The sequence below is a fragment of the Talpa occidentalis genome, unplaced genomic scaffold (genome assembly GCF_014898055.3).
Source record: "Talpa occidentalis isolate TD23 unplaced genomic scaffold, MPIMG_talOcc4v2.1 talOcc4.5, whole genome shotgun sequence".
In the NCBI taxonomy this organism is placed as follows: domain Eukaryota; kingdom Metazoa; phylum Chordata; class Mammalia; order Eulipotyphla; family Talpidae; genus Talpa; species Talpa occidentalis.
The window spans coordinates 113,192,910-113,219,897 of NW_023604861.1; the positions used below are offsets into that span (position 1 = coordinate 113,192,910).

Here is a 26,988-nt window from a genome sequence, read left to right on the forward strand (position 1 = left end):
AACATGAAAGATCCAGAAAGAGACAACAAAGAAAATGGGGAGGGGGATAATCTCATTAAAAAAAGTCCCAAAATTGAAAAATAAGATCTTCTAAATTGAAATTTCCTACCAAATGCACAACACAATTTTTGAAAATGGAGCCACATCAAGATACTATATCATAAAATTTTCAAACACTGAGAATGAGAAGAGTCTGTCAAATTTCAGAGAAAGCTAACAGGTTTCAAGACAAGACAAAGCATTAGAACAGCACTGAGCTTTTCAAATGCAACCCTGGAAGCCACACAGCACATTGTTGTAGAATTTTAAAGGAGGAGCTCTTTCAAATTCTATCATTTCACAACCAAAGTATTATAAAGTCTCAAAAAATTACTTCCTCTTACTTTCTCAGGGAGCAACTGGAGTTTATAATCCTCCAAGATGTTGCAGTTAACAAAGTGAAAGTCATGCTGTCTGGAAAATGAGATCCAACAAAAAAAAAAGAGAGATGAAATGAACCCCCAGAATGATTGTGAAGGAAGATTTCCAGATGAAATACTTTATGAGCATGAACATGAAATGTGGTAACTTTAAGTGTAAGTAAATTAAGCCCTAAATACAAGCAAATAAAATCATGTATTGAGATAATAAGATCATATCCTTACATTTATATTTAGCGCAGTTAGACTAAGTCAAGTCCTTTTCTTGACAGTTCTCCAAAAATTATCAGAGTGAATTATTCATTGATGAAGCACAGTAGTTACTTTAAATTATTTATAAAAAATGCTTGCTAGTGAAATTTAAGACATATTTTATAGAGATCATCCAAATACCTGGATGTATCAGACACTGAGATATTTATTCAGATTTTAATCTGAAGTACTTTCTTCAACATGTGTAGAAAGAATGTTTTATTCTCTTGTAGCAGTTCAAAGTTCAGAAATCATTTGAGAATTGAAAATGCAGCACAGCACATTATAGGCATTTAACAAACACTTGTTGAGATTGTTCTTTCTTTTCGATCTATAAATAAAGAAAAGGTAGGTGAAGATAAAGTTAACTATATGTTTTAGATTGCACACATATAGATACACATGCACACGCAACACTTACACTCACAAATGTTTAAAAATTTTCCTGTAACTCTACAGTAGTTTTCAATTTCATTGTTTAATATACCTCACATCTTAAATGATTACGTTTCAAAATTATGTTTTCTTAAAGGTACTTGCTATTGAAAAAGATTTAAAATAGTATTGACTTTATTTAAAAAAATAGAGCAATATATTATTAATAGGTCAATAAAAAGAATATCCTTAACAAAACAGTAAAAAAAAATTAATTTTATTAAATTTATTAATTTTATTCAATCATGGCCATTGAGTATACGTAGGAGGCATGTATAAATTGCTTGTATGCATGTATAAATTGCTTTCGTGGCATACCTAAACTCCCATGGTTGCCTAAAAGAAAAGAATTTGTATAGTTGTTTGAGTTGAGAGCTAAAATTTTCTACCTATTTTATGAAACATTTCTACTTTAAAGAACACTGGTAGATAAACTCTGGTTATTCATACTTGGATAACTGGTAGGCATTTACTTGAAAATAAACAGAGTGAACCAGTCACTTCAAAAAAAAATTGACAATATCTGTTACCAAAGATTAAATTGAAATCTCCAAGTCAGAATTAGAACTTTGGAAAAAATTGATATTTTAGAACACAGGGTCAAGGAGGTACCAAGAGAAGAGGTGATATCCATGTATATATCATAATGAAGAGAATCAAAAGTCTTTGTATGTCCAACTTGTGCTTCAATCCTCTCATAAAACAAAACAGGAACAAAGTATTTGTTCATATGTGGAGTCTAGAGAAACAAAACAAAGGAACTGACTAAACTAGACCAAAACAAACCCAAGAATTATGAAGGCAGAATTGAGGCTACTCTAGGGGTGGGAACAAGGGGGATTAGAACTCAAAGGCCTATGGTGGAGAACTATGGGTACTTAGGTGGTGGGTGTGGTGTGGTAAGAAATCGGGAAAGTCATGAGCCTATTACCCTAAATCATAAACAGTATTGCAAATCAATTATACCTCAATAGAAAATAAAATGTAAAAAAAAAATCATTAATATTTAATTGTCATTCTTAGTATGGGGGGAAAATATTTCCCAAAGATTAATGATTAACTTGTTAAATTAAAAAAGGCATATTTCCAAAAAGAATTTACAAAGTATTTAATTAGCTTTGATAAAATGACTAATCAGAATTGACTCTTAAGTAGATAAACAAAAAGATGTGAAAAATATACATAGACAAACATGCCTTAAATGCCTCCAAATAAATATTATGCATCAGAGGTTGCAAACTCAGAAAGCTCCATGAGTGGAATGGTAAGGTACAAAACCAAGAATCTGCTCAGCTCCATATAATGATTACCATGTGAGCTCAGACTCAGACCCTTTGATCATCATTTTTCTCTAAAAGAAAGTGGAAATCTAGAATTTCGTGTGAGTTTTCCTATTTTCAAAACTTGGCAATATTTGCAGTTGTTTTTCAATTATTGCATTAGCTCATCAAAACATGCATGTGTTCTGCACTCAGTTTCTATTAGTTTATGGGGACTTTAGTATATGTGCTCTAGAACTGACACATAGATTTACTTCTCTGTTATGCAGAATAGTCTATCAAATACAAATACACTTGTGTAGAATGAGTAGGTTTATTGGCTTTTAAATCCACGTAACTAAGAATTTAAAGGACTCAGTGCATACTTACTGAATACCACTTGAGCCAGGCCTTTTATTTCATGGTGAAATAAAAAGGTATGCCTGGATATGAATAATGAATGCAAGCTTCCAATCTTTCTCTCTCTTCTTAACCTTCTAACAGTAGGCATATAATATATCTAAACTCTGACAGTTTGGGGAGTGAAAAGATGCACTGATAGTAATTATGCTAAGAGCAACAGGCATAAGTTGAGACCATGCCAGACAGACAAAATTGGTCAAAAGCTGTTCACTCTACCTAAAAGAACTGGTCTGCATCAGTTTCTTCCTCTCTCCTTATGCCAAGCTCACACCCTGCCCCTGGAAGGTCATGCCTGAACAGGCTAATTCCCCAGTATTGTGATGGAGAATCAGAAGGAAAGGGGATAAAAAGGAAGAGGACAATCATTTTATGATAGATGCAAGAGTTAGAAATATTTTCTGAGATTTTTGTTTGATTGTATTTAAGTGCAGGACCAGAAGCAATGTAGGGCAGTAGTCAGGGAGAAGGGGCAAAGAAAAATTGCTTAAGATTTTTCTTCAGCAAGTCTGAAGATGTCAGTTCATTCACATCATTTAATCAAAAGAGGTAAAGTACTCAAGTTACTTGAAAATGCTTTTGTACATGGGCTTTAACATCCTCTAAAATTGAACCAGATAGGCCATGCTTGTAGAAATAGTGCAGTTCTATAAAGCATGGTCCCTGCAATCTTTGGGATTAAATTTATCTAAGGAAGAAAAGACTAACAAATAGTTAATACAATATGGTATAAAATTGATTGCTAAATTGTAGGATACAAACTACAAATCTGTAGAACTTGAGAGAAAGATCAAACAGAACAGTATGAATCAATTTCCCCCTTCCTGTTATACTAATTTCTCCTTTAAAGGAATCCAGCGGACAAGCACAAGTGGAGAAGTTGTGGTTTACATAAATATATGCCACTTCTCAATTGTGCATAATGGCAGCTCCAGCCCCACTAAATTCTGATTAAGTTGTCAAATATTAAAACAATACCAAAGTCCATGATTAATCAAAATCTGTTTTTCCTTGTCACACAATTAAAAACAACACTTTATTTACGTTGTAAGTCTGGGTTCCTCCCCACCTGTCAGTCAGAAACTAGAGAGCCTAGGAAATGGCAGTGATACAGAAAGCTGGCCTCCAATCAGCAAGATGGCCAAAGGCTTCAGACAAGCCATGAATTAACCACCAGAAGCAAAAACTCTCCTCACCCAGATACCAGCACAAGCAGGCTGTCAGCATGGGAAGTATCTATGATATACATAACACACCCACATTTTCCAAATCATTGATGAGACATAGGATGATCTGAAATTTTCCTCATTTGTTTCATGAACTGTCCCCACTTCCCCATGTTAGACACAAATAGCTACATTCAAGGCTGGAAGTAGAGGGGAGAGAGTGAGAAGGGAGAACATAAAAAAGACAAGATACACATATACACAAACACTAGATTCATTCAATCATGAGACAGTTTGCACACATCTAGCATTTATAGAAGGACACATCACACACAGGCCATACAAATATCCAGACATCCACTGTCATCTGTGATAGGGCTGTCAACAATCCAAACAACTTCACTAAAGACAAGAATATCCCTGTTGTTGAGCTCTTCGTGTGACTTATGGAAGCAATTTTTAAACATCACTATAGTCATAAGCTTGAAAAACATATTAGAGAAAGGGCTATGTAAAAACACAAATCATAATTACTGTTGGATTATCATGCAAAAAATAGCACTTCTTAAAAAAAAACTGAAATAAAACAAAACTCACATTTGGTTTTAGATTATTAAGAGAAAAGGCATCTTTCTCCCCTATTCTCACTCCCCAAATCCCCATTCCATTAGATTTTCAACTTCCTTTCAGAAACCCTAGAGAGCTCATTTTCCAGTGACCTTTAATCAGTCTACTTGGAGACACAGTCCACTGGACAGAATTATTTTCCCTCTGCCAAAGTTATTTTCTAGCACTCCAAGTTATCACCTTTAGGTTCAGTTTCTTCCATGAACCTTTAAAATTCATATCCTGCCATACAGGGAATATCTTGCCTTCAAAAAATATACTGGAACAGTTATAAGTTCCTGTTTGGCCACTTACCAGGTTTTCATTTTTTAATTATCATAATCTGAGCATCACTTTCCTCACCTCTTGCAAAGTTAGGATTAAATGGTAACAATACCCAGAAAATTTCAGATAACTACTATAGGAAATGCAAAAAAAATTGTAGCTATTTAAGAAAAGATAAAGAAAGGACTACCCTGAATTTGCTCAAAGAAAAGATTTGTTTGGTGAGTCTACTGTGAAATCTTGGAGGCACCTAAATTAGGAACAGCCTTTCAAATAGTTAAAGTAAGGAAAAACTAGCAGGTTTATGACAAAAACATGAACTACCTTCCAGTATTAATGTTCTGATTAAGCATTAATACCTGCCATGAATCTATAAAGAATTACAGTGCTTGTCTTTCCTCACAATAGCAGCACATCCTGTTAGCAAAGAGAACTATTTCAATGTCTTAATTTTTCAATTTCTAATAAAAAGTTTCAAAATTAATTAAAGAGAGACATCTTCCAAATGTTCCTTCCCTGACAAATAGTAATAACAAATGTGTGGGACCCTGTTTACGGCTTAGGAGCATTCTTACCCAATATTGCATCAAAAGGGAAAATTGCACTGCCAGGTATGAAGCTCAAGAAGTGAGACACTTGGAGACACATGGCAAGGAAAACGACCGTTTAAGGATCTACCCTGCCCTGTAGAAATATTTTCTGACCTACCATTCAGAAGTCTTTCCAACAAAGACTATACGCACACTGTGATCCTCAATAGGAACTGTGAGTCAAACCCAATATCAATACTGTTTAAACCACCCTTCCCCCCCAGCACTAGGGCCTCCTAGATTCAGGGCTTCTGACCCACATATACTAACCATATAATGCACAATGCACTGAACCTTAAAATTTATTTTTCAATAGAACTTAGAAATTATCTATGTCTAAAGTCAATATTCTGCTACTGACTGAGTTTTTAACCTCTTTTTCCTACCCCCGCCCCATTCAAGATGGGGACAGAATGATTTAGTCTCTGATTTCTTATCTTATAAGTGTATTGGGAGACTAATACATTAACATCTAACATGCTGTAGCTCTGAGCTCCTTGGAGAAAAGTGCAATTTAAAAACAAAATATTTTATATGTTTTCACTGGTAAAATGAATTGCTCCCTTTTTTCACAGTGCTGTCCTAAGCAATTTGAGATTTTATCACAGCTTTCAGTTAAAAAAATTTAATACCCAATTTGGAAGTTAAGAAGTAGGTAATTTTCAAAATGAAAATAACATTACTTTTTCCAGTTAGAAGTTCATACATGCCATAAAATTTTAAAGTACCCGAAAAAGTATAAAGAAGAAAGTGCTAATTATCCAAAACCCTTACACCCCAACAAAACACTAAAATTAAGGCACAGTTCCATGTATATACATACCTATACTCATACTTAATGGGATATTTTACAGAAGTAAGATACTCCTTTTAGCAATTTGTTAACCTGATATGTTTTAGAGATCCTGAACAGCTACATAATATTTCATATCATGAAGTACCAATAATTAAGCAGTCACCTAACATTAAAGATTTATGGTTTTCCTGTTATTCATTATACTAAGATGATCCCTTTACATTCCAGCCTTGCATACTGGTTTCTTCATTTTCTTAGAAAAGGAATAATCAGTCAAATGATAGACTGAAGATTATTGAAGATATTGCCAGGCTAGCTCCAGAAAAGTAGAATCAATTTACCTTCCTGCCAACATCAGATGAGAATGCCCAGCGCCCCACAACTCACTGATTATTACTTATCTTCTCTTATCTTTGCCAATTTGATAAACAAAAATTATCTCACTTTTTAAATTGTACTTAATGACTCATTACTCATTTTTAGTAAAAAGACCCCTTGATGTGCTTATAGAACACTGGTATTTCTAATTTATGGCTTCCTAATTTATGGCTATTTTGTCTTTTTTTTTCTAGAGATCTGCAGTTTGTTTTTGCTAGTGCATCCTAGAAACTCTTTACACAATAAAGAGAATACGTCTTTGTCTACATATATGTCATAAGTAATAATTACCAGTTATCAGGAAGTCATTAGTTTTTTACCTTTTTGGACACTTTTTAAATAAAGTAACTAATATTTCGTTAATCTATTCTTTCAATTCCTAGGGTTTGTGTCATACTTAGAGAAGCCTTCTTTATTTTAATATTAAAAAATTACTTATCTGAAATACCTAAATAATTAAATATTTAATCCATCTTAAATTTATTTGGTATATAGTTTAAAGGAGAGAGTCAACTTTGTTATTTTTTCTGACTTCCCAGTCATTGATTCCAATAGCATTTATTGAAGAATCCATTCTTTCCTCTTTTGCTAAAGTTCCATTTTCATCATGTGATAAATTACAACATTCACATCTTTCTGAACCATCTATCCTAAAACACTGATTTATATATGTATTTCTGTATTAGTGCCATACTATTGTAACTGCATAACTTTGTGCTGTTTTATGTAATAAAATAATGCAAAATATTAGAACAGGATAGCACACACCAAAAATATTTCCGATCTTCATGCTCAGCGAAATAAGCCAAAAAGAAAAAGAAAAATACCGGATGGTCTCACTCATAACAGGAATCTAGAAAACTTAAATAAGGGACCAGGAAAATGAATAACTATAAGAAAGTGAAAATCAAAATCAACAAAAAACTATGAACCAGAGACACTTTTAGGGGGTGGGGGTGGGAGGGGAGGGATTGGGGTCAGAATGGGGGGGCTGCAATTGTATGGGGAATATAACAATAAAATTTATTAAAAAAAAAAAAAAAAAATATTTCCGATCTTGCTATTTTCCAATATCAAAGGTATTGAAAAGGTCCAAGAAGAGTAAATGAGGCAGATAATATGAATACTAGCAATAAAAACTAACACAAAGATTATTTGCAGTTTATATAGTGCTTTCACATCATCTAATGCTATGTTCACCACTCTATAAGATAGTTATTACTTCTTAAGCAATTTTGGTAAGATTGTTGAAAGCTTGCCTATGATTATATAGCTAGCAAAAGAAGAGCAAAAATGTGAGCTTCATATTCCATGATCTTTCCATGACCCCAAATTAAAAATTGAGTAATTATCCATAAAAGCCTAAATTTCTCATTTTTTTAGTCAACTACCTTTAGATAGCTATAGAAATAGACACAGACAGGGCCAGGGCCTCCCCTGGTGGCGCAGCGGTTGAGCGCTGGGCTGCAAGTCTGCAGCACCGGTTCATTCCCCGGCCACGGGCGAGGGTCCCACAAAAAAAAAAAAAAAAAAAAAAAAAGACACAGACAGGCACACAAATATGCATTATATACCTATACACATACATTTTATTTAAATGAGGAAAATATTTATATCCAGACTGACATTGCTGAAACTTTGAACTTCTACCAATGTTGTGGACCTTAAGTAACAATAAAAAATAAATAACTGTAATAATAAAAAATAAAAATTTAGACTATATTTCCTAAGAGACAGTTACCTTTGATTTCCCAAATTTTGGTAGAAAGAGAAAATATGTTTTAATAAGAATTTTCCTTAAGTAAAAATCAATTATCAATCAGAAAGAGATCAGTATGGATATATCACAGAACAGGTCCCACTATCATACAAATAGGAAGGATCCAAAAGTTGTGTATTTTTAAATCCAGGTCTGTTTTATCACAGGGGATAATTATCATAATCTGAGCATCAGATTATGGGGTGGGTGACCACTGTCACAGGCAAGAATATATAAAGCAGAGGGTCTACAAATTTCTCCAAGAGACCATGAGACACCAACTAACATAGGCTTTCCCATCATGAAAGCCCAACCAAGAGGGGAAAAAAAACTTTTTCAAAGAATGTCAGAAAGGGTCTTACCAATACATTCCCCACATTTCAACTTCACTGTTAGCTACGTATCCTGATTCACACAGATTACTGCAACAATATGTAATAACTATCAACTTCTTATCCATTAAAGGCTTACACACATTATATTGTATATATTGCATGCAATAAATTATATAAGAAGTAATAACTCTTATGTTCATACTGTTATATGAAAGATAATGTGCTAAAAAAAAAAGCACAAATGAAGTGATTTTATCCCCAAGCACTGAAGATTTTACAAATACCAAATAGTTGTTATGAATATATGCTATAACAGTCAAATTGTATCAGCCCCAAAGAGAATCCTATTTTTAAAATTCCATTCCAGTAAAAGCAAAGAGACGACTTTGGAGAAAGAGCACATGGTTTTTTGCAAGACACAGAGCATGATGGGGCTTCTCTGATTAGGAGTCAGGGGCAGGCTGGAAGGGAGACTGCCCACAGAGAACACAGAAGCAAGAAATCTGCTGTCGTTCTTGCAGAGCACTCCCTTGCTACCCCAGGTATCTGAGTGACATGTTACATGAAACACAGGAGCAGCCAGCACCTCGTCTGAAGTGAAGGATGTCATCCCGTACTTTTCCCTAGGTAGCTTGATGGCATTTCTTTTCAGGCATGATAAATCAATAGCAGACACAACCTCTACACAGAGCAACTTTGATATTATCAAAGTAGGTTTTCAAGTAATAGAACTCAAAGAAAGAAGTATGTATACCTGCCCCTAATTAGAGGTAAACAAAAAGGGAGTTTTGACTTTCAAAGTCATGTCTTCCACAATAGCAAATATCAATAAAAAGAAAACTGGAGTCAAATTCTACACAGCAACGAATCATTATGTAGAAAAGACTGTCATTCATTTTAATTTCTTCCTAATATAGTCAAAGGAATTCAAACAGTAAAAGGATAGCTCAAAAATATAAAATACCTTACAAATCATACATGTGCAAACACAAAATATTCTAAATAATAAAGGTAAATGTAAAGAATATTTTTCTAATCTATCAGGAAGAAGCTAGTGATTTTATTTTCTGAAATTAAAGATTTTTCCATAACTTTTTGATCAGAACATGAAAACAAATTCAGGAAATAAGACTGATCTTGAATATCCACAATGAATAAAATTATTACTTGATTTTTTAAATTAACTTAAAATTGATATTAATGTTTCTCCTAAACAATGAATATATCTTGCTTACTAATTATACACATATTAGGTTGTCTCTGCTCTAAAATAATTTAACTGTTTTTTTTTCTATTATCAGAAAGTTACATTACATTAACATTGAAATTAATTCCTTAATAAATGGATAATTCCATCTACTGGTTTTCTCATAGTATTAGAAATTTTTCTCATTCTAAGTGTCCTTCATTGTACTATCACGGTACTACCATGGGGTGGTTTGGGAACTTATACTATTATATAGAACTTCTGCTCTCTATCAACATTAATAACACCAAAAATATCCCTTTATTTAAAGTCAGAATTATAAAAAAATTGGTATTCAAAACAAAGTGAATTTAAAAATCAGTAAGGAAAATCTTTCATATTAATTAACTGCTGAATATGTCAAAAATACCAGAAATAAATCGAATGGCTATGTTTAAGAATATATACTTACATGATGAAAGAGTACAGTTATTTATTCATTCTAATTATACTGGGCTGAGAAAGACTTTTGATTGTGGTGCCCTCTGCTGGGCTTTCTACTCCAAACTTGGGCAAAATCAAAATTAAACATTTGAGGCTATTAAATGAAAAATCACTGTAAGCATTGGCAAAAATCATATTAAAATTAAAATTTTAACATTTACATTATTGGAATAGGAATTTACCAATTTATCATTAAATAAAATCAGTATAGGTTTTTCTTGTAAAATGAAAGGAATGTAATACAAAAGCTACACCCTACTACATGCATTAACATATCTTATTTCTGTCACCACTTCTATTACTTGGCAATATATTCAGGTTTAAGACAATGTGTATAACACTATATATATATATATATATATATATATATAAAAAAAAAACACAACACATTGTAATAGATTACTATTTTGGTAATTTGATCTATTTTTCCTGCTCTGTTGGTTCAATCAAAAGAGTTGATTTGCAACCATCAGAATAACTCTTAATAATAGCACCTTCATTACTAGAAAAAAACTGAAATAAGTTTTAGCTAACAATAGCTAGTAAATAGCTATTGTTTATTGAGTATCAACTATTAAGAATACAGTGTTATCCATTTTCTACCTAGTTATCCATTTTGTACTACATAGTTATAGCTATCTAGTATATCTAGTTCTAAGAGGTGAAAAATATTCACACTCATAGAAATCTTATAAACTGCTCAAGATGAATTTCAGAGCCAAATGTGCATGGGTCTCATTCTAAATAATTTCTACAAAACAACAGACACCAAAAAAAATACTTTTACTATGCAATTCCTCCATTTGCCAATGCAACAAGTAGATGGTGAAATGGGAAGGAACAAGGTGACAGGGAAAGTGTTAGAGAAGAATATAATAGTTATTCATATATAAAATAATAGCTCAGACCCTCAGGAAAATACTTTTATTTTACATAATGCTGCCAGCTAGTGGCCCTATTTCATACTGAGCCACTGGGAATACTTAATCTTTATATTACTAAATCCAAAATTTCACATTAAACATTCCATGATATTCCCAAATTATGTGTGCATAAGCTGACTTAATGATATTTAACATTACCTCAGAACTAAAGAACAGGTCTCCTCCACCACCATGACTATCCCTTGCTCAGTTCTTAATGCCCTTAAAAAATGTCTTGTGCCCAAGTGAGAAAGAATTTGACAAGTGCCAGCTTATAGAAACTAAAAGGCACATCTTAAACCTATATTTTAAATCCTTTAGAATAATTTTAGGATATTTATGGATTCCTTAGTGAAAAATATATAAACATTTTTCTATATAATCAGAAGCTTGCCATAATGTGTGCCGAAGAAGAAAACTATTGCCTGCTTATTGCTGGGCATTCCTCTACAAAGATCTTAAATAAGAGAACTTTTGATAAAGTAGTCCTATCTCAGCAAAGAAGGTTTTTAGTTCAGACAATAAGCAGTTACCATTCTGAAATTTCCTTTGAGAAAAAAAAGTATGAGAGTTAAAATGGTCATATTTCATTGATAATTCACTATCTTATGAAAAATATCCTATACAATACATATGAAGGAGTACATACTCCTATAATGGTATGTTGTTTAATACAGTGACGTAAAGTTATTCTTGTCTGATTTCTTTCATAACACTTTAATTTTACTCATTTAAATAATTTTCTCAGTGCAGAAATCAGATGCTTAGATGAAAAGAAAATATATTCTATAATATTATAATATTGCCTAAAACAAAGACATTCTGCTATTAAAGTATATTAGCAGCAAGGAAAGTATGTTCTCGGTTTATTCTGTAGTGAAAGAAGCAGCAAAGAGGAAAAGCACCCAAAACAGCAACAAAAGGAAGAGACAGCCCCTCTATTTAACTGAGTTCAAACTGGAAAGAGAAACAAAAGGGATAGTACTGGGGAGTCTCAGGATCCCCCTGACATACATTCTACTACACACACACACACACACACACCCTTCAATGTGTAAAGCCTGATCCCATTTGTAGTTGTATTTTGTATGAGACTTATTTTGCAGCTATAAACAATAAGAGCTTCTACTACACATGCGCACACATGCACACAAATACATGCATTGGTCAGTATAATAAACATTAATAAGGAAAAAATACACCAATTATGAATTCATTTTTTAAAACACTAAAAATATTTCTATAAAATGAACATATAACTTACAAACATTTCCTGTGTTGTCAAAGCTGGTAAGAACATCTTCAACATTCAAAGGTCCACCATTATGCCTAGAAAAGTAATAAAGCATTTTCTTTAATGATTCTGAAATATTAACAATTTTTTTTTAAGCTGAGACTGTGCATTGTGATATACACAACACTAACAAACCCTTCTATGCTATATTTTTAAATATTTTCTGCCCACTAGAGGGAGAAGGAAAAGAAAGAACTGAATACAGTCCTCAGAATATTTAATACAGGGCCTCCCTGGTGGTGCAAGGGATTAATAAGCACTGCACTGTGAAGCTATCTGCAGACTCTGCAGCACGGGTTTGATCCCCACTGGCCAGGGAGATACCCACATGGCACAGCAGACCTCTCCTGACTTGCCCGCTGCTCCCCTCAGCAGTGCATTTCGGTCAGTCTGCCTGTTCTGCTCCCCACTCTGTCTCTGGTTGAATCCTCTCACCCCCCGCACCTCTGGCCTGTATCCCAGTTCTTGTATGCATAAATAAATAAATCTTTTAAAAAAAAATATTGAATGCACTGACATTTCTTAATGATTCATCTAGATTTTTAAGTTGTTTAGCGATATGAAGGTAAATGATTAACCTTTTAAAAAACATTAAAACTTTGCCACTTTAGAGAATCTCCAAATCAACCTCCAGAACCTCCAGTTCAACCTCCAGTTGATCTCCAATCAACCTCCAGAACCACACTCAATAAAACATAAATTTCCCATATAACAGTCCAACAAATTCAGAACTTCAGTCACAAAGAAATAACCAATATTCAGGTTAATACCTTCCATCCACATGGAATTCTAAATGTCAGGGGATAGTGTTTTTTTTATTTTTTGCCCATTAACTTTAATCTACTCTCTTTAATTCTAATCTCTTCATTTGACAGCTATTTAAATATTACTGGTATTTTATTAATACTTATAAAAGATACTATTCTTCATATTCAAATAGACCCAGCTTTTTTTAAAACCTGATTTTTGGCTTAAGGTGTAACATTGGCTTACAACACTGTATACATTTTAGGGTAAAGGTTCACACCTGCTCAGATGTATGTTACCACACCACACCTACCATTGAAGCACCAATACTCCTCCACCACATTCCCCTGGGCCCCATCTTCTCTCTCCTCCCCTCCCCACCTGCCTCTCCTGGTAGACCCAATTCTACACATTTTAAGGGGTAAGGGTTGTTTGATTTTTTAATTTTGTCTGTTTCTTTGTGCTTTTTTTTTTTATACTCCACATATGCGTGAAATTATGTGGTATGTCGTTCTCCTTGTACTTACTTTTCTTAGCACAATCACCTCAGTTCCATCCAATTTGTCACAAATGGTAAGATTTTATCTTTTTTATTACTGAGTAGTCTTCTGTTGCATATATCTTCTTAAGCTATTTATCTGTCCTTGGACACTTAGGTTGTTTCCATACCTTGGCTATAGTAAATAGTGCTGCAATGAACATAGAAGTACACATATTCCTTTGAATTGGTGTTTTTGCATTCTGCTACTAGATAACAAAGAACAGAATTGCTGGATTATATGGTACATCTATTTTTCAATATTTTGAGAAACTCCCATACTGTTTTCCATAGGATCTGGACCAGTCTACATTCCCACCAACCAACAGTATACAAGGGTTCCTTTTTCTCCACATCCTTGTCAAAATGTGTTGTTGCTGGTCTTGATGTGTACAATTCTCATAGACATATCTCATTGTGGTTTCAATGTGCATTTCCCTGATAAGGGAAGATGAACGTTTTTTCACATGCCTGTTAGTCATTGAATGTCTTCTTTGAGAAGTTTCTGTTTGTCCTGCCCATCTTATGACTGGGTTCTTTGTGCTTTTTTGGTTGTTGTTGAACTGTATTTCTTGCAGGTCTTAGATATTAGGCCCTTGTCAGATGTAAGTTATGCAAATATTTTCTCCCATTTGTAGGATATTTTTTCATTTTGAAGGTATTTTCTTTCCCTGTGCAGGAGTTTTTTGTTTGAGGAAGCTCTATTTATTCTTGCTCTTGTTTTCCTTGCTATTATAGTCAAGTCCCAAAGACATCACCGAAGTTAATGTCATAGAGTGTTCTATGTTTTTAGGCTTTACATCCAAATCTTTAATCCATTTTGAGTTAATTTTTGTGCATAGAGTGAGCTAGTGTGGCCCCAACTTTTAATAGGTCTAGAGTTTACTTTTCCAGTAGTGATAATTGTTGTTAATGCAGCTATACTCTGCTACATTCTCACCCATAAACTTAGAGGTAGTGCTTTAAGATGTTATGAAACCATCAATACACATTACATATCACACATAATATATATAATTTAGTTCATCAATGCAACTTTGACTTTGTCATTAAAACTTAAGACAACTAATACATAATGTTATAGACTGAATTGTGTCTCCCCCAAAATTCACTTGAAGCGGTAATCTCCAGTAACTAAGAATGTCACTGTATTTGGAGAAATGGCCTTTTAAGAGGTAATTAAGTTAAAATCTGGGTGGGCTCCAATCCAATATGACTGGTGTCTTTATAAGAAAAGGAGATGAGGATACACAGAAATAAGGGGCCATGTGCACAGAGGGACAGCCACGTGAAAAGGGAGCAAGTCACAGGGAGAGACCTAAGAAACCAAACCTGTAACACCTTGATCTCAGATTTCTAGACCTAAAACTATGAGAAAATTAACTTATTATTTAGACACCAAGTCCATGGCATTTGGGGGCAAGACCTAGCAAACTAATACACATTGCAAGAAAATAAAACTGTAAATAAAACTGTAAAACCCTTTCAGAAAAAAAACCTTATTTCTATCAGATAGACTCAGTTCTTTGATAGATTAAGTGAGATTGCAACAGGTCATCTGCAATCGTCAGTGGCCTAATAAGCATTGGGTTCAACAGTGTCATCATCTAAGGAAATAAAATTATAACCAAATTTTCATCATAACACAATGCATCTGAGTTCTTCTCTAGACATATAAGATTCTAGGTACAGGTTATTTATCTAACATGCAAAGCTACATAGACATGTAAGTAAGAGTTGAATGAAGTATTTGACAGTAATTGCAAGGGGAACCTATTAAAATGATCAGCAATACAACAAAGAACTCAAAAATCTTCTACTTAAATATAAAAACAAAACATGGTTCCTTAAAGAAAAAAATACTAATGATCTTATTATGTAAAGAAACCCACAGTTAATATTTTGAAACACAGCCTTCAAATTTTATTCCATGCTCACTTACCTTTCATTAAATAACTGAGAGGACAGTGCCTTACTGTTTTGCAATTTGTGGTTTTATATTTAATGTGTTATAAATGGTTTCCCACTTCAAGCATTCTCCTGCAATATGATTTGAATGGCTACCAAGTAGTTCAAAGAATGGTTGCTTATACCATAATATCCTGAAAAAACACCTTATGTTGGATTTTTAGATTGTGCCTAGTTTTGTATTATTTTGCATAGTCTTGCAATGGATATTCTTGTAGAACTATCATTGAGTCCATTTCTGATTATTTCCTTAGGATAAATCTTAAAAGTTAAATTGCTTTATGGCTTAGTTTTAATAATGACATCCTCTCATGTCTCTCTCTCTCCCCCTCTCTCTCTTATGTGCACATATGCACCTGCACATGCACACACACACACACACACTGTCACTCTCAATGCATGATGAAATAAACATTTCAAATGAAATCTGAGACTGGAGTAGAAAAAGGATGTATGTATTTTGCAAAATGAAATATTTCTAAAAAACAGACTGGGATAATTGAAGTAAAATGCATGTTTAAAAGTTAAAAGCATTATTCGAAATAAAAAATGTTATATTGCGATATTGCAGTTATCACTGAAGCAGAAACTTGTCTCTTCTTGAAAGCATTATATCTTGAAGCCAAGAAAGAGAAAGTGTACCCTATGGCATTTTTAAGTGGGGTAGGTGGTAGGGAAACAGTAAAGCTATTCCAATACCTCTAAGTGACAAATATGAAATCAATTACCCAAGAAGTCTAGAAATCCTAAAACATAGCATCTGATATCAACATGGCATCTCATGTATTGTCAACAATCATTGTCTTCAATAGCATGAGAATAAGAAAAAATTCAATGAGCACAAAATGGTAAGATTCCATTTGATTTTCTCCAAGTTCCCTTTCACTGCCTCAAACACAAAGACTATTCGTTGATCACTAAGTCATCTACTTTATTCAATGTCAACTCTATAAGATCTCATCTACCCTTAATCTTTCAACTATTTACCTATGTGCTACCTGGATAATGTGGCTGGTTAGTAATACCTACAAGGAAGGGGGCATATCAAACTCCACTTTTAACATTATACTGCTAATTACAGTATTTAACAATTTTTTGCCAACATAGTCAGGGTATAAAAAATTGACTTCTCTGTCCTAACTCCACAGCTTTGTTTCCCATGTTTTTAATTACCAATAACCATTTTAAATGTTCTCACCACAAAAAAGAAATGGTAATTATGTGATATGATAGAGGTGTTAGCTAATGCTATGGTGATAATCATTTTACAACATTTAATTGCATCAAATGAATACGCTGCACAACCTACATCTTGTGAGATGTCAATTATATCTCAATAAAGATGGAAAAGAAAATTACCAATAGGCAGTGTTGTCTTCTCAAAGCAAACCATTTTTTTCCATAAGCATCTAGCATTATCTTAAAACTGAGAATCTTTGAGTTTCTCAGCCAAAATGGCCTCAGGGTAAAGATTGTGTAATTGGGGAAGATAACTATTTGAGGAAGGGGGAAAAACTATTATAGGAAAAATTCGAAACCTAATGGCATCAAGAGGTTGAAACTAGAGGTAAAAAGTAACTAGCCAGCACTAAATATGACACCAAAACACAAAACGGTAAAAGAAAAAATAGTAAATTGAACTTCATCAAATACACAGCGGTTGAGCGCTGGGTTGCGAAGCTGCCCACAGCCTCTGCATCGCCGGTTCAATCCCCAGCTGCTCCCGGCCACCAGAGGAGGGTCCCACATTGGTGCGCAGACCTCTCCTGCCGCCCGCTGCTCCCCTTAGCAGTGTACTTCGGTCCTTCTGCCTGCTCTGCTCCCCCCTCTGGCTCTAGTGAATTCTCTCACCCTCCCGCACTTCTGACTGTACCCAGTGCTTGCATAAATAAATAAATAAATCTTTAAAAAAAAAAAAAAATAGGCAAAGGACTTGACTAGATATATCTCCAGAGAAGATACACAAGTGGCCAATAAGAGCACATAAAAGAATGGAACATATTATTCATAATTAAAGGAGTAGAAATCAAATCTGGTATAATTCATACCCACTAGACTATAATTAATAACAAGAATAGAAAAATAACCAATGAAGAATAAATGAAACCCTCATACATTCCTGGTTGGAATATAAAATGGTACAACCACTATGAAAACTTAGCCATCCTTCAAAAAGTTAGTTACCACATGATCCAGTAATTTCACTCCTAGATACATACTTAAGAGACTTAAAAATTGAGATTTTCACACAAAAACGTACACATGAATGTTTACTGTAGTATTACTCATAATAGTTAAGAAGTGAAAACAACCTAAATGCCCAGCAACTGATGAATGGATAAAACAAAATGGAGTATTGTAGGACAGGAAGACCACAGTGCAGGTTTTCTTTTTTTTTTTTTGTGGGACCCTCGCTGGTGGCCGGGGATCAAGCTGGCACTGCAGAGGCTGCAGGCAGCCTCGCAACCCAGCGCTCAACCGCTGCACCACCAGGGGAGGCCCTCAGTGCAGGTTTTCTGATCCAGCAGACCAGGTAAAGGAGCCCCCAGCGGCTTTTGCAGGCTTCTATTGGGATTTACCAGGCACACAGCAGGCAGTGGGGCGGGGAGGCCGGGAGGCTGGCAGGCCTCCCATCCCCCAGCAAGTCTTCACTCCATCTGGGCTCTCCGGCCTTCTCTCGTGTTCTCTCTGCTTCTCTGCTCTCCTGCTTTCCCGCTTCTCGGCTTCCATTCGTTCTTGGCTTTTTCTTTGCTTCTGCTGGCGTCCCCGTGACACCGCCTTTAAAAGCCCAGTCTTAGCCCAGGTGAATCCCATCTACCTATGCCCACACCCTACTCCAGGGCCCGCCATCAGGCATGCATTCAGGACCACAGGGTCCGTCATCTATCCTAATGGCAGGAGGGCAGAAAAGCCTGATACTTTTTCCTTACCCTACAAGTATTATCCATAAAATGGAATATTATTTGGTCATAAAAAGGAGTGAAATACTGATACATGCTATGACATGGATGAATTTAAACATTATAAGTTTGTTTAAGCTATTGCTATTTTTTGTACTACTAAAGTGGATGATACTTAACTAGTACGAGAAAAGAGGAAAAGTCTTGAAAGACATTGTGACTAAGAAGTTAGCACAGTCACCTGTCTTCTCGCCATAAATTAGACTTCAAAGACATATACTTCCAAAAATGAGTCTCAATTTAGTTTCTAGCCAGGGCTCTTGCTACATGAGGGCCATTTCAACCGTCATTTCTAAAGCTCTCAAGAACAGGAGATAAAAGATTTCACATTCTCTCCAACTAACCCTTACCAGGGAGAGAAGATATCAAGAAATTACTGTTGATACATTTTACTCTTATTGCCTCTTGTCACCAATGGATGTAGAAGTTTTAGAACTTACATCTAAAGAACTCTACTAGATCATTCTGTTTCTCCTTTTCTTTCCTTTCCTCACAGATGTTATCTTTCAATTGTTTAATCATCTTTATTCTTACTTTGCAGAGTTCTCTGAGGACTGCATGAATTAAAATACAAAACACCTCACCTGGCACATAATAAGCATTTAATGCATTTTTCTTCTCTGCCTAAGAACTAAACTATTATCACTATCAGAATGAGAAGCAGCTGATTCTGATTAGAATTTCACAATGAATGCATAGGCAAGCCTCACAAATCCTTAAGTTTTTATCTTCTACTTGGAGTTTTCAATAAAGCAGCATTATAAAACCAGATCCTAATTGTTCTTCCTTACCCACTCTAGTCAATTTTTATCCAAATCCCAATTTTTTAGCTATTACGGTATCTTTTAAAGCTTAGATTTTTAAACTAAAATAGTTCTAGAAACACACACTATAAATAGACATCCTTTGTGAAAACTTTTTTCCTTAAAATTATTCCTAGCCTCACCTAAACCTTATTCAGTCACATTTCCACTTAAAATGTTTTTTGCTCTTCTTACAGAAACTGTAAATGTGCTCCTCCCTCCCTTTCAAAATGTGAAATCTTGTCAAAAAAGGCAGATTTTATAAAATCAAACACCTACAGTAATATTGCAACATGCTAGACTATAACTGTAGGAGAAAATTAATTCAGTAAAAATGGTATCTTGTTACTTCAGTTTGAAACTCTCTTGTCTCTTTTCTAACGACTTTTAAAGCCAGAGCAGTCTGTATGTTTCTCACAATACCAGTGTTTTCAGCCGAATTTTCTCCTTCTATTCTTAAGATTCTATTCTGAAAGTGACAAAACATGAATGGGAAAAATACCAAAGCTTGATTTTTCAAATAACTACTACTTGAAGTGTAGTTTGGAAAAATTCTATTTTCATGTCCAGCTTTCTTTGCCTCAAAAAGAACTTGGCTTTTTGTCATGATCAAATGCTATGAGAGAATGGTTAAATGAACCCTTTGATTCACAACCCACTTTATCCTCAAATGCCACTACATTCCTGAGAATTTTTTTTCTTTAGTTCTGAGAATATAGCAAGACCCAGTTAAAGCAGCAGATTGCCTAACACAAAGTTGCAAAACCTAACTTCTGATAAAGATTGCCTGCAAACTCAACAGACTGGATAATGAGATTCTATTCTACAGCGGACAAATACTTTTTTAAAAAATCTCAACTAGAATGAACTTCACCTTAAAGAGATACTGTATTCAGGATAGAAGACACTGGTATATTGGACCCATGCACCAACTTCCTCTTCAGTTTCCCTTTTTTTGGCATCTGTTACTGAAAACAGATTAAATGATTCAAATCTTCTTACAGATATGTGTCGCAGACGATCATCCAAGTGTTTTTGCTTCAGAACCTTTGAAATAAAACCAAAAATTATGGTCATATTATATAGAATTCAGAGTTCAAAGATTAAGTTGTAAAGGGGTTTTCATTCCAATAATGGCAGGTTAGATAATTCAAATCAATATCTCCCTGAGCACAAGTAAAAAAGATAGACAAAGTATTTTAAAACACTACTAGAAGGCATCAGAGAGCAATGAAGAGAGTGAAGATTTACCAGTCTAATAGCACAAAAGGGAGATAAATTTAGAGGTGAGGAAGGCATTAGCAACAATCATTGATCTTGTGGGGACACTTGCCAATTTCAAAAAAAAAAGAAACTTAGGAAAGGCCTTGCTATATAGTGCTGAATAAGTGTTTCTATTGACATTAATGTATCTTGAAATTGGATAAAAATATTGTTCTAACCTTTTCTTTAAAAAAAAAAAAAAAAAAGATTTATTTATTTATTTATTTATTTATACTAGCACTGGGCACAGTCAGAAGCGCAGGAGGGTGAGAGAATCCACCAGAACCAGAGGGGAGAGCAGAGCAGGCAGACTGATGAAGTACACTGCTGACGGGTGCAGCGGGCAGCAGAAGAGGTCTGTGCGCCACGTGGGACCCTCGCCCGGCGGCTGGGGATCAAACCGGCGCTGCAGAGTCTGCGGGCAGCTTTGCAACCCAGCCCTTAACAGCTGCGCCACCAGGGAGGCCCTGTTCTAACCTTTTCTAATATGTGGCATTAATCATTTGTTGCTTTTGAAAATTTGATTCATTGCAAAGAAAACAAAATATAAGTGCCTGACAATTTCATTATGTATTCATGAGCTAATCATAATATTTTTAAAAATTAAACATCTCATTTTGCTTTAAAAAGAAAAAAGCTGAGCACCTTTAACAGTTTGTGAAGTTAAGGGGTAAATGCTGATTTCAAAGTTAGGCAGGGGCAGGTGTGTTATTTTGAGCCCACATGTGTATGTGTTTGTGTGTTTTAAGATAAATTTTGTTGGTGTCAATGAAAACTGGGTTTAATATAGGAGGAAGGAGTTCAATAAAATTAAACAAAACTCTGTAGCTCTGAATCTTAATAAAGTATAATATAAGAGTAGGGTAAGGAAAAATGTCAGGCTTTTCTGCCCTCCCAATATCAGGATAGATGATGGATCCTTGCAGTCCTGAATGCAAGCCTGATGGCGGGCACCTGGAGTAGGGTGTGGGCATAGGTAGATGGGATTCACCTGGGTTAAGACTGGGCATTTAAGGGCAGCGTCACAGGGATGCCAACAGAAGCAGCAGAAGCCGAGAGAGAAGCAAAGAAGCAGAAGCAGAGAGGGCCGGAGAGCCCAGATAGAGTGAAGACCTGATGGGGGCTGGGAGGCCTGCCAGCCTCCCGGCCCCCCAGCACCCCTGCCTGCTGTGTACCTGGTAATCCCAATAAAAGACCTGCAAAAAACCACTGAGGACTCTGACTCCTCCTTTACCCGGTCTGCATGGGATCAGAAAACCTGCCCTGTGCCCGTTCCTGCCACTACAATAAGCTAATGAGTTATTTCACTTTTTCAACTATACATGTATTTCCTACATCGAACTACTGAAAGGGACTAGAAATAATGACCAAATGCTACTAGGGCGTTCACATCTAGATTGTTGTCTCTAAGTACCACTTTCTATTAAAATAAAGTAAGGCCCATTTGGAGAAGTGAAAGAAATTGTACAAGATGAGCCTAGAATATGCTGCATGCAAAGAACAAGAAAGCCATTAGAAAAATTAAGGAGCCAGTTTGAATAGGATCCATTGGCCAAAGATGGGACATTGTTTTTTTTTTTTTTTTTTTTTAAAGATTATTTATTTATACAAGCACTGGGTACAGTCAGATGCGCGGGAGGGTGAGAGAATTCACCAGAGCCAGAGGGGAGAGCAGAGCAGGCAGAGTGACGAAATACAATGCTGAGGGGACTGGCGGGTGGCAGGAGAGGTCTGCGCGCCATGTGGGACCCTCGCCCGGTGGCCGGGGATCGAACCGGCGCTAGAGAGGCTGCGGGCAGCTTCGCAACCCAGCACTCAACCGCTGCGCCACTGGGGAGGCCCCCAAAGATGGGACATTGTGAGCATTATCAAAGATAATAAACACAATAGAGTGAGACACATTTAATTCGTAATGGTATTTTTTTTTTTAATTTTTCATTCATTATCATGGAAAGATGCTAGAAAATCAACTAAGACAGGAAGGAGACAAGGACACGACAAGGACTGAAGGACAAAATTTTGCTGTTCCCATGGGCTGGTAAACAAGAGGTCCAAGAAACCTGAAAATTCTAGACCCGGACACTTGCTCCATAAATTTCCTTGGCTCACTGTTGACTATTTCTAAACTATCTTTCCACAGCTTATCAAGTTGGCTGCTATGAGGAAAAGGGAGTTAACAACCCAAAAGAAAAAGGGAGTCACAGACCTTGAGACCAGACTGGTTCACACCGGAGCTACAGGCACGCAGACTTCTTGAGATGCCCATGCTGGGTGCTCACAACTAGCAGCAATTAGTGGACTTAAGCCAAGTCCACTCCTACTTTCTCAGCCAATAAAGTTTAATTCCTTTGTTCTCAAACCCCATTCCTAACTTATATAGGCCCTAGCCCTGGCACCTCAGAGAATCTCTCCCATGCCCAGAGGTCTTCTTGGAGTTTTCACTTCTTGCTTTTTTTTTTTTTTTTGTTAGTCAATAAATGCGGACTCCTTGCCTGCCCTCACCGATGTCTGTGGAGTCCTCTTTTCAGTCTTGACCAGAGGGTCTCACGATCACATGCCCTGGCTTGGGAGTGTGTCATCTCTGCCCATCCCTCCAATTCCCAGCGGGTGGAGCAGTGGACAGTGTTGATCACGCCCTACTTACCTGCCTGCGTTGCTGGAGGGTGCCCTCCCTTGTCTAGTGACACAATTATTACATTTGAAAACTAGTAAATGCAAAAGACTTAAGTATTTACCTGTTTTTCCTATATGAAATGTAACTGAAATTATCCAAATAGAAGATGGGGGTAAGTTTCTCTTAATAGTAGTATTTCACATAATAAATAAGGAATGACAGAATTAAAATGTCACCATTATTCAATTGTCTCATGAATTCATCATCAAAAAGAGAAATAACCAGGCATGACTATAATTACTGATGAAAGTAAAACATCACCTTAACCAATTAAATAAAACAAACATCAGATCTGAATTTGATCAAGCCTCTCTGTATCTACCAACTTGTAAGAAATACAAGGAATAGAGAACACATTAAATTAAATCAAGAGCAATTAGCAAAATTCGTATGATGGGAAAATCCACAAGACAAAAAACCCAGTTTCTTAAGTAAATAAATGACAAGCAATGAAAAAGACACACAGAAGTAACCTTTAGGTTTAAAGTCTTACGAAACATATCACCCATAACACCAATAACAATGTTAGTCAGATCCCATTTCAAAATAATTCAGTTGTGAAGAAAAATAAGAGATGATGGGGAAAATTTGGAAACTGACCAGATATTTCATGACATGAAGGAACTATTCCGGGTATGATATGGTATTGTAATTATTATTATTATTTTTTAAAGATTTATTTATTTATGCATACAAAGAACTGGGTATAGGCCAGAGGTGTGGGAGGGTGAGAGAATTCACCAGAGACAGAGTGGGGAGCAGAACAGGCAGATGACCGAAAACACTGCTGAAGGGAGCAGCGGGTTAGACAGAAGAGGTCTGCTGCACCATGTAGGTATCTCCCTGGCTGGCCGGGAATCAAACCCACACTGTAGAAGCTGCGGACAGTTTCACAGCGCTGCGCTCAACCCCAGCACCACCAGGGAGGCCCTGTAATTATTATTTGTATCACAACCTTGAATACATATATACTGAAATATTAGTAGAAAAAAATGATACATCTGAAATTTGCTTCAAAATAATGGGGGGTGGGGAATACAATGAGGAAATAGAGATGAAACAAAGATGATCAGGAGTTAACTGCTGTTGAAGCTTATATATTTCTGAGTGATTATTATACTATTTATTATACTATTCTTTCCAATTTTATATATATTTGACATTTCCCATAATATAAAGTTTTGAAGGTTAAAAAAAACCCGTCATAAACAAATGAAAAGTAAATAAAATGGCATCTAAAAAGTTAAATATATTTGAGAATTAAGCAATATATTTCTAAGTATTCTATGTGTCAAAAAAAAAAAGAAAAGCAATGGTAATTAGAAAATATTTTGATCTGAATGGTAATAAAAATACACTTGAACATGAAATGCAGTAAAATTACTAAAAATCAGAAAGCTAAGCATCTACTGCAATAATTAGGGAAAAGGCATATTAAGTCCCCAAAGAGTATAAGTTCACAAAGTAAAAAACAAACATGCAGCAGAGAGATATCAACAATACCAAAAGTGTGTTCTTTGAAAAGATTAATAAAACTGATAAATACTTGATGAAGCTAATAAAATGATGAAGTATAAACAGCAATGTGACATATAGATCTCTATAGATCCTACAGGCAAAGGAATTTTTATGAAAATTTAGATGAAATAGACAATTTCCTAGAAAAACACAAATATCAAAGTTATACAAGAAGAAAAAGAAAGGCTGAATATTTCAAATTGTTTTTAAAATGGAGTGATAAATAAAAACATCACGACAAAAAAAAAACTCCAGGTCTTGACTGCTCACCAGCAAACTACACAAGAGGTCTAAGTAAGAATTAATGAAAATGTGACCACATTATTCATTTAATCCCCAAGTAACCCTATGGAATAGATATCCATTCTGTGAGAGAAGAAACTGAGGCAAAGGGATGTTAATTTGATCAAGGTCAGAGAGCTAGTCTGAGGCAAATCCAGGGTTCAAATCCAGGCAATCTGACTACAGAGGCAGAACCCTTAATACCTCTGTTTGGTGAAAAATGGTAGACTGGCATTAAACATATGTTACAAACTTCCTTTTATAACATACCTTCCCATATTATAAAGCTGGAGAGCTAGAAGATACATTTCCCAGAACTCCCTAGTAGCCAGGGGTTCAGATGTGATTGAGGTTTTGACAATGAGATGCACAAACATGAGACTTGAAGGAAACAAAGATGATATAGTAACTACATTTCTGCAACTTTTGCTGGTAAGAATTGTTGTAAAGCCGGTGTCAATGTAATGACACCACAAGTCACTGGGGTAAAAATTTATTTAAGTCACTGCATGCATAATAATGGAAAAGATTTTCATGGCTTAGTAAATCCCACATTCACAGTGACAACAAGGTGATCATTCAGTGAAAGTCAACAGGCAACTATTTGAAGAACACGAAACCATCAACTCAAAAAATTATATGCTCCATAATGTTTATTGTAACATTATTTGCAATAGCTAAGGTATGGAAGCAACCTAAGTGCTCACTGATAGGTGATTGGAGAAGATGTGGGGGGTGGGGGTGTGTGTATAGTATGGATATAGGGATGTTGGTTGACATTGTGTATTTCGGTTTCTTTCTTGAAAAAAAAAGTAAGCACCTCACTGAAGCACCATTTAACAACTTAACCCTTTCATTTCTTTGTATCAAGTCATGTATGTGGTAATAGATGGAAGGGTGGGGATCAAAGCCAGGTGCTTAGCTTAGCTCATTTTTTTAAATTAAAGAACAAGGGGGAAATACATATTAGAAAATAACCTGGTCTACGGCCATACCACCCTGAACGCGCCCGATCTCGTCTGATCTCGGAAGCTAAGCAGGGTCGGGCCTGGTTAGTACTTGGATGGGAGAAAATAACCTGCAGCTTTTTTTTTGGGGGGGGGGAGGGAATCTCTTTTCCCAGAGAGAATTGTCATTCTAATGAGAAAGACAGACTTTGATCTAATGATCATAAAACAATGTGATAAGAGGTTGACCACTAGCATAAAGGGAGGGTCTAATCCAGAGGGGTTGAGGGAGGCTTCCCAGAAGAGGAGATTGAAATGAGGTCTGAAGGAGGAACAGTATTCATCAAGTAGAGAAGATAAAAATACTAAGCAGAGGGCACATCACATACTAAAACATTAAATGTCAAAATGTGGGGAGTTCAAATAGCAGCCATTGCTGAAAGATGACCTCATTCTGATCTGTATTGGTAACAATTCAGAATGAACATATGCACTAGTCACCTAGACTTTTACAATATCAAAAATCACTGAAGTCATGTCATAGAACAGCAAGAGAAAAAATAGTGTGTCTATCTATACAGCTTGATTAAGGCCCTAAGTTACCACTCTACTAATTCAATTTTAACCTATCTTTATTTCACTACAGAAAGTTCCTACAATGAATTTTGAGGACAAGCATTT

General features: G+C 35.4%; 2 protein-coding genes across 2 annotated transcripts in view; both read right to left on the bottom strand.

Annotated features, from left to right (window-relative positions):
• Window positions 1-26,988, bottom strand: part of CAMKMT (calmodulin-lysine N-methyltransferase) — a 303,792-nt gene that overhangs the window by 275,557 nt on the left and 1,247 nt on the right. The window contains exons 2-3 of the mRNA XM_054687773.1: window positions 20,498-20,670; window positions 12,578-12,642 (exon numbers count right to left, since the gene is read on the bottom strand). Coding sequence (XP_054543748.1) covers window positions 12,578-12,642; window positions 20,498-20,670 — 238 coding nt within the window. The remainder of the gene's footprint in view (window positions 1-12,577; window positions 12,643-20,497; window positions 20,671-26,988) is intronic.
• The window catches only part of SLC3A1 (solute carrier family 3 member 1), a 72,100-nt gene continuing 65,746 nt past the window's right edge, over window positions 20,635-26,988 (bottom strand). Inside the window, 1 exon segment of the mRNA XM_037528138.2 lies at window positions 20,635-20,670. The gene's annotated coding sequence lies outside the window, so the exon portion shown is untranslated.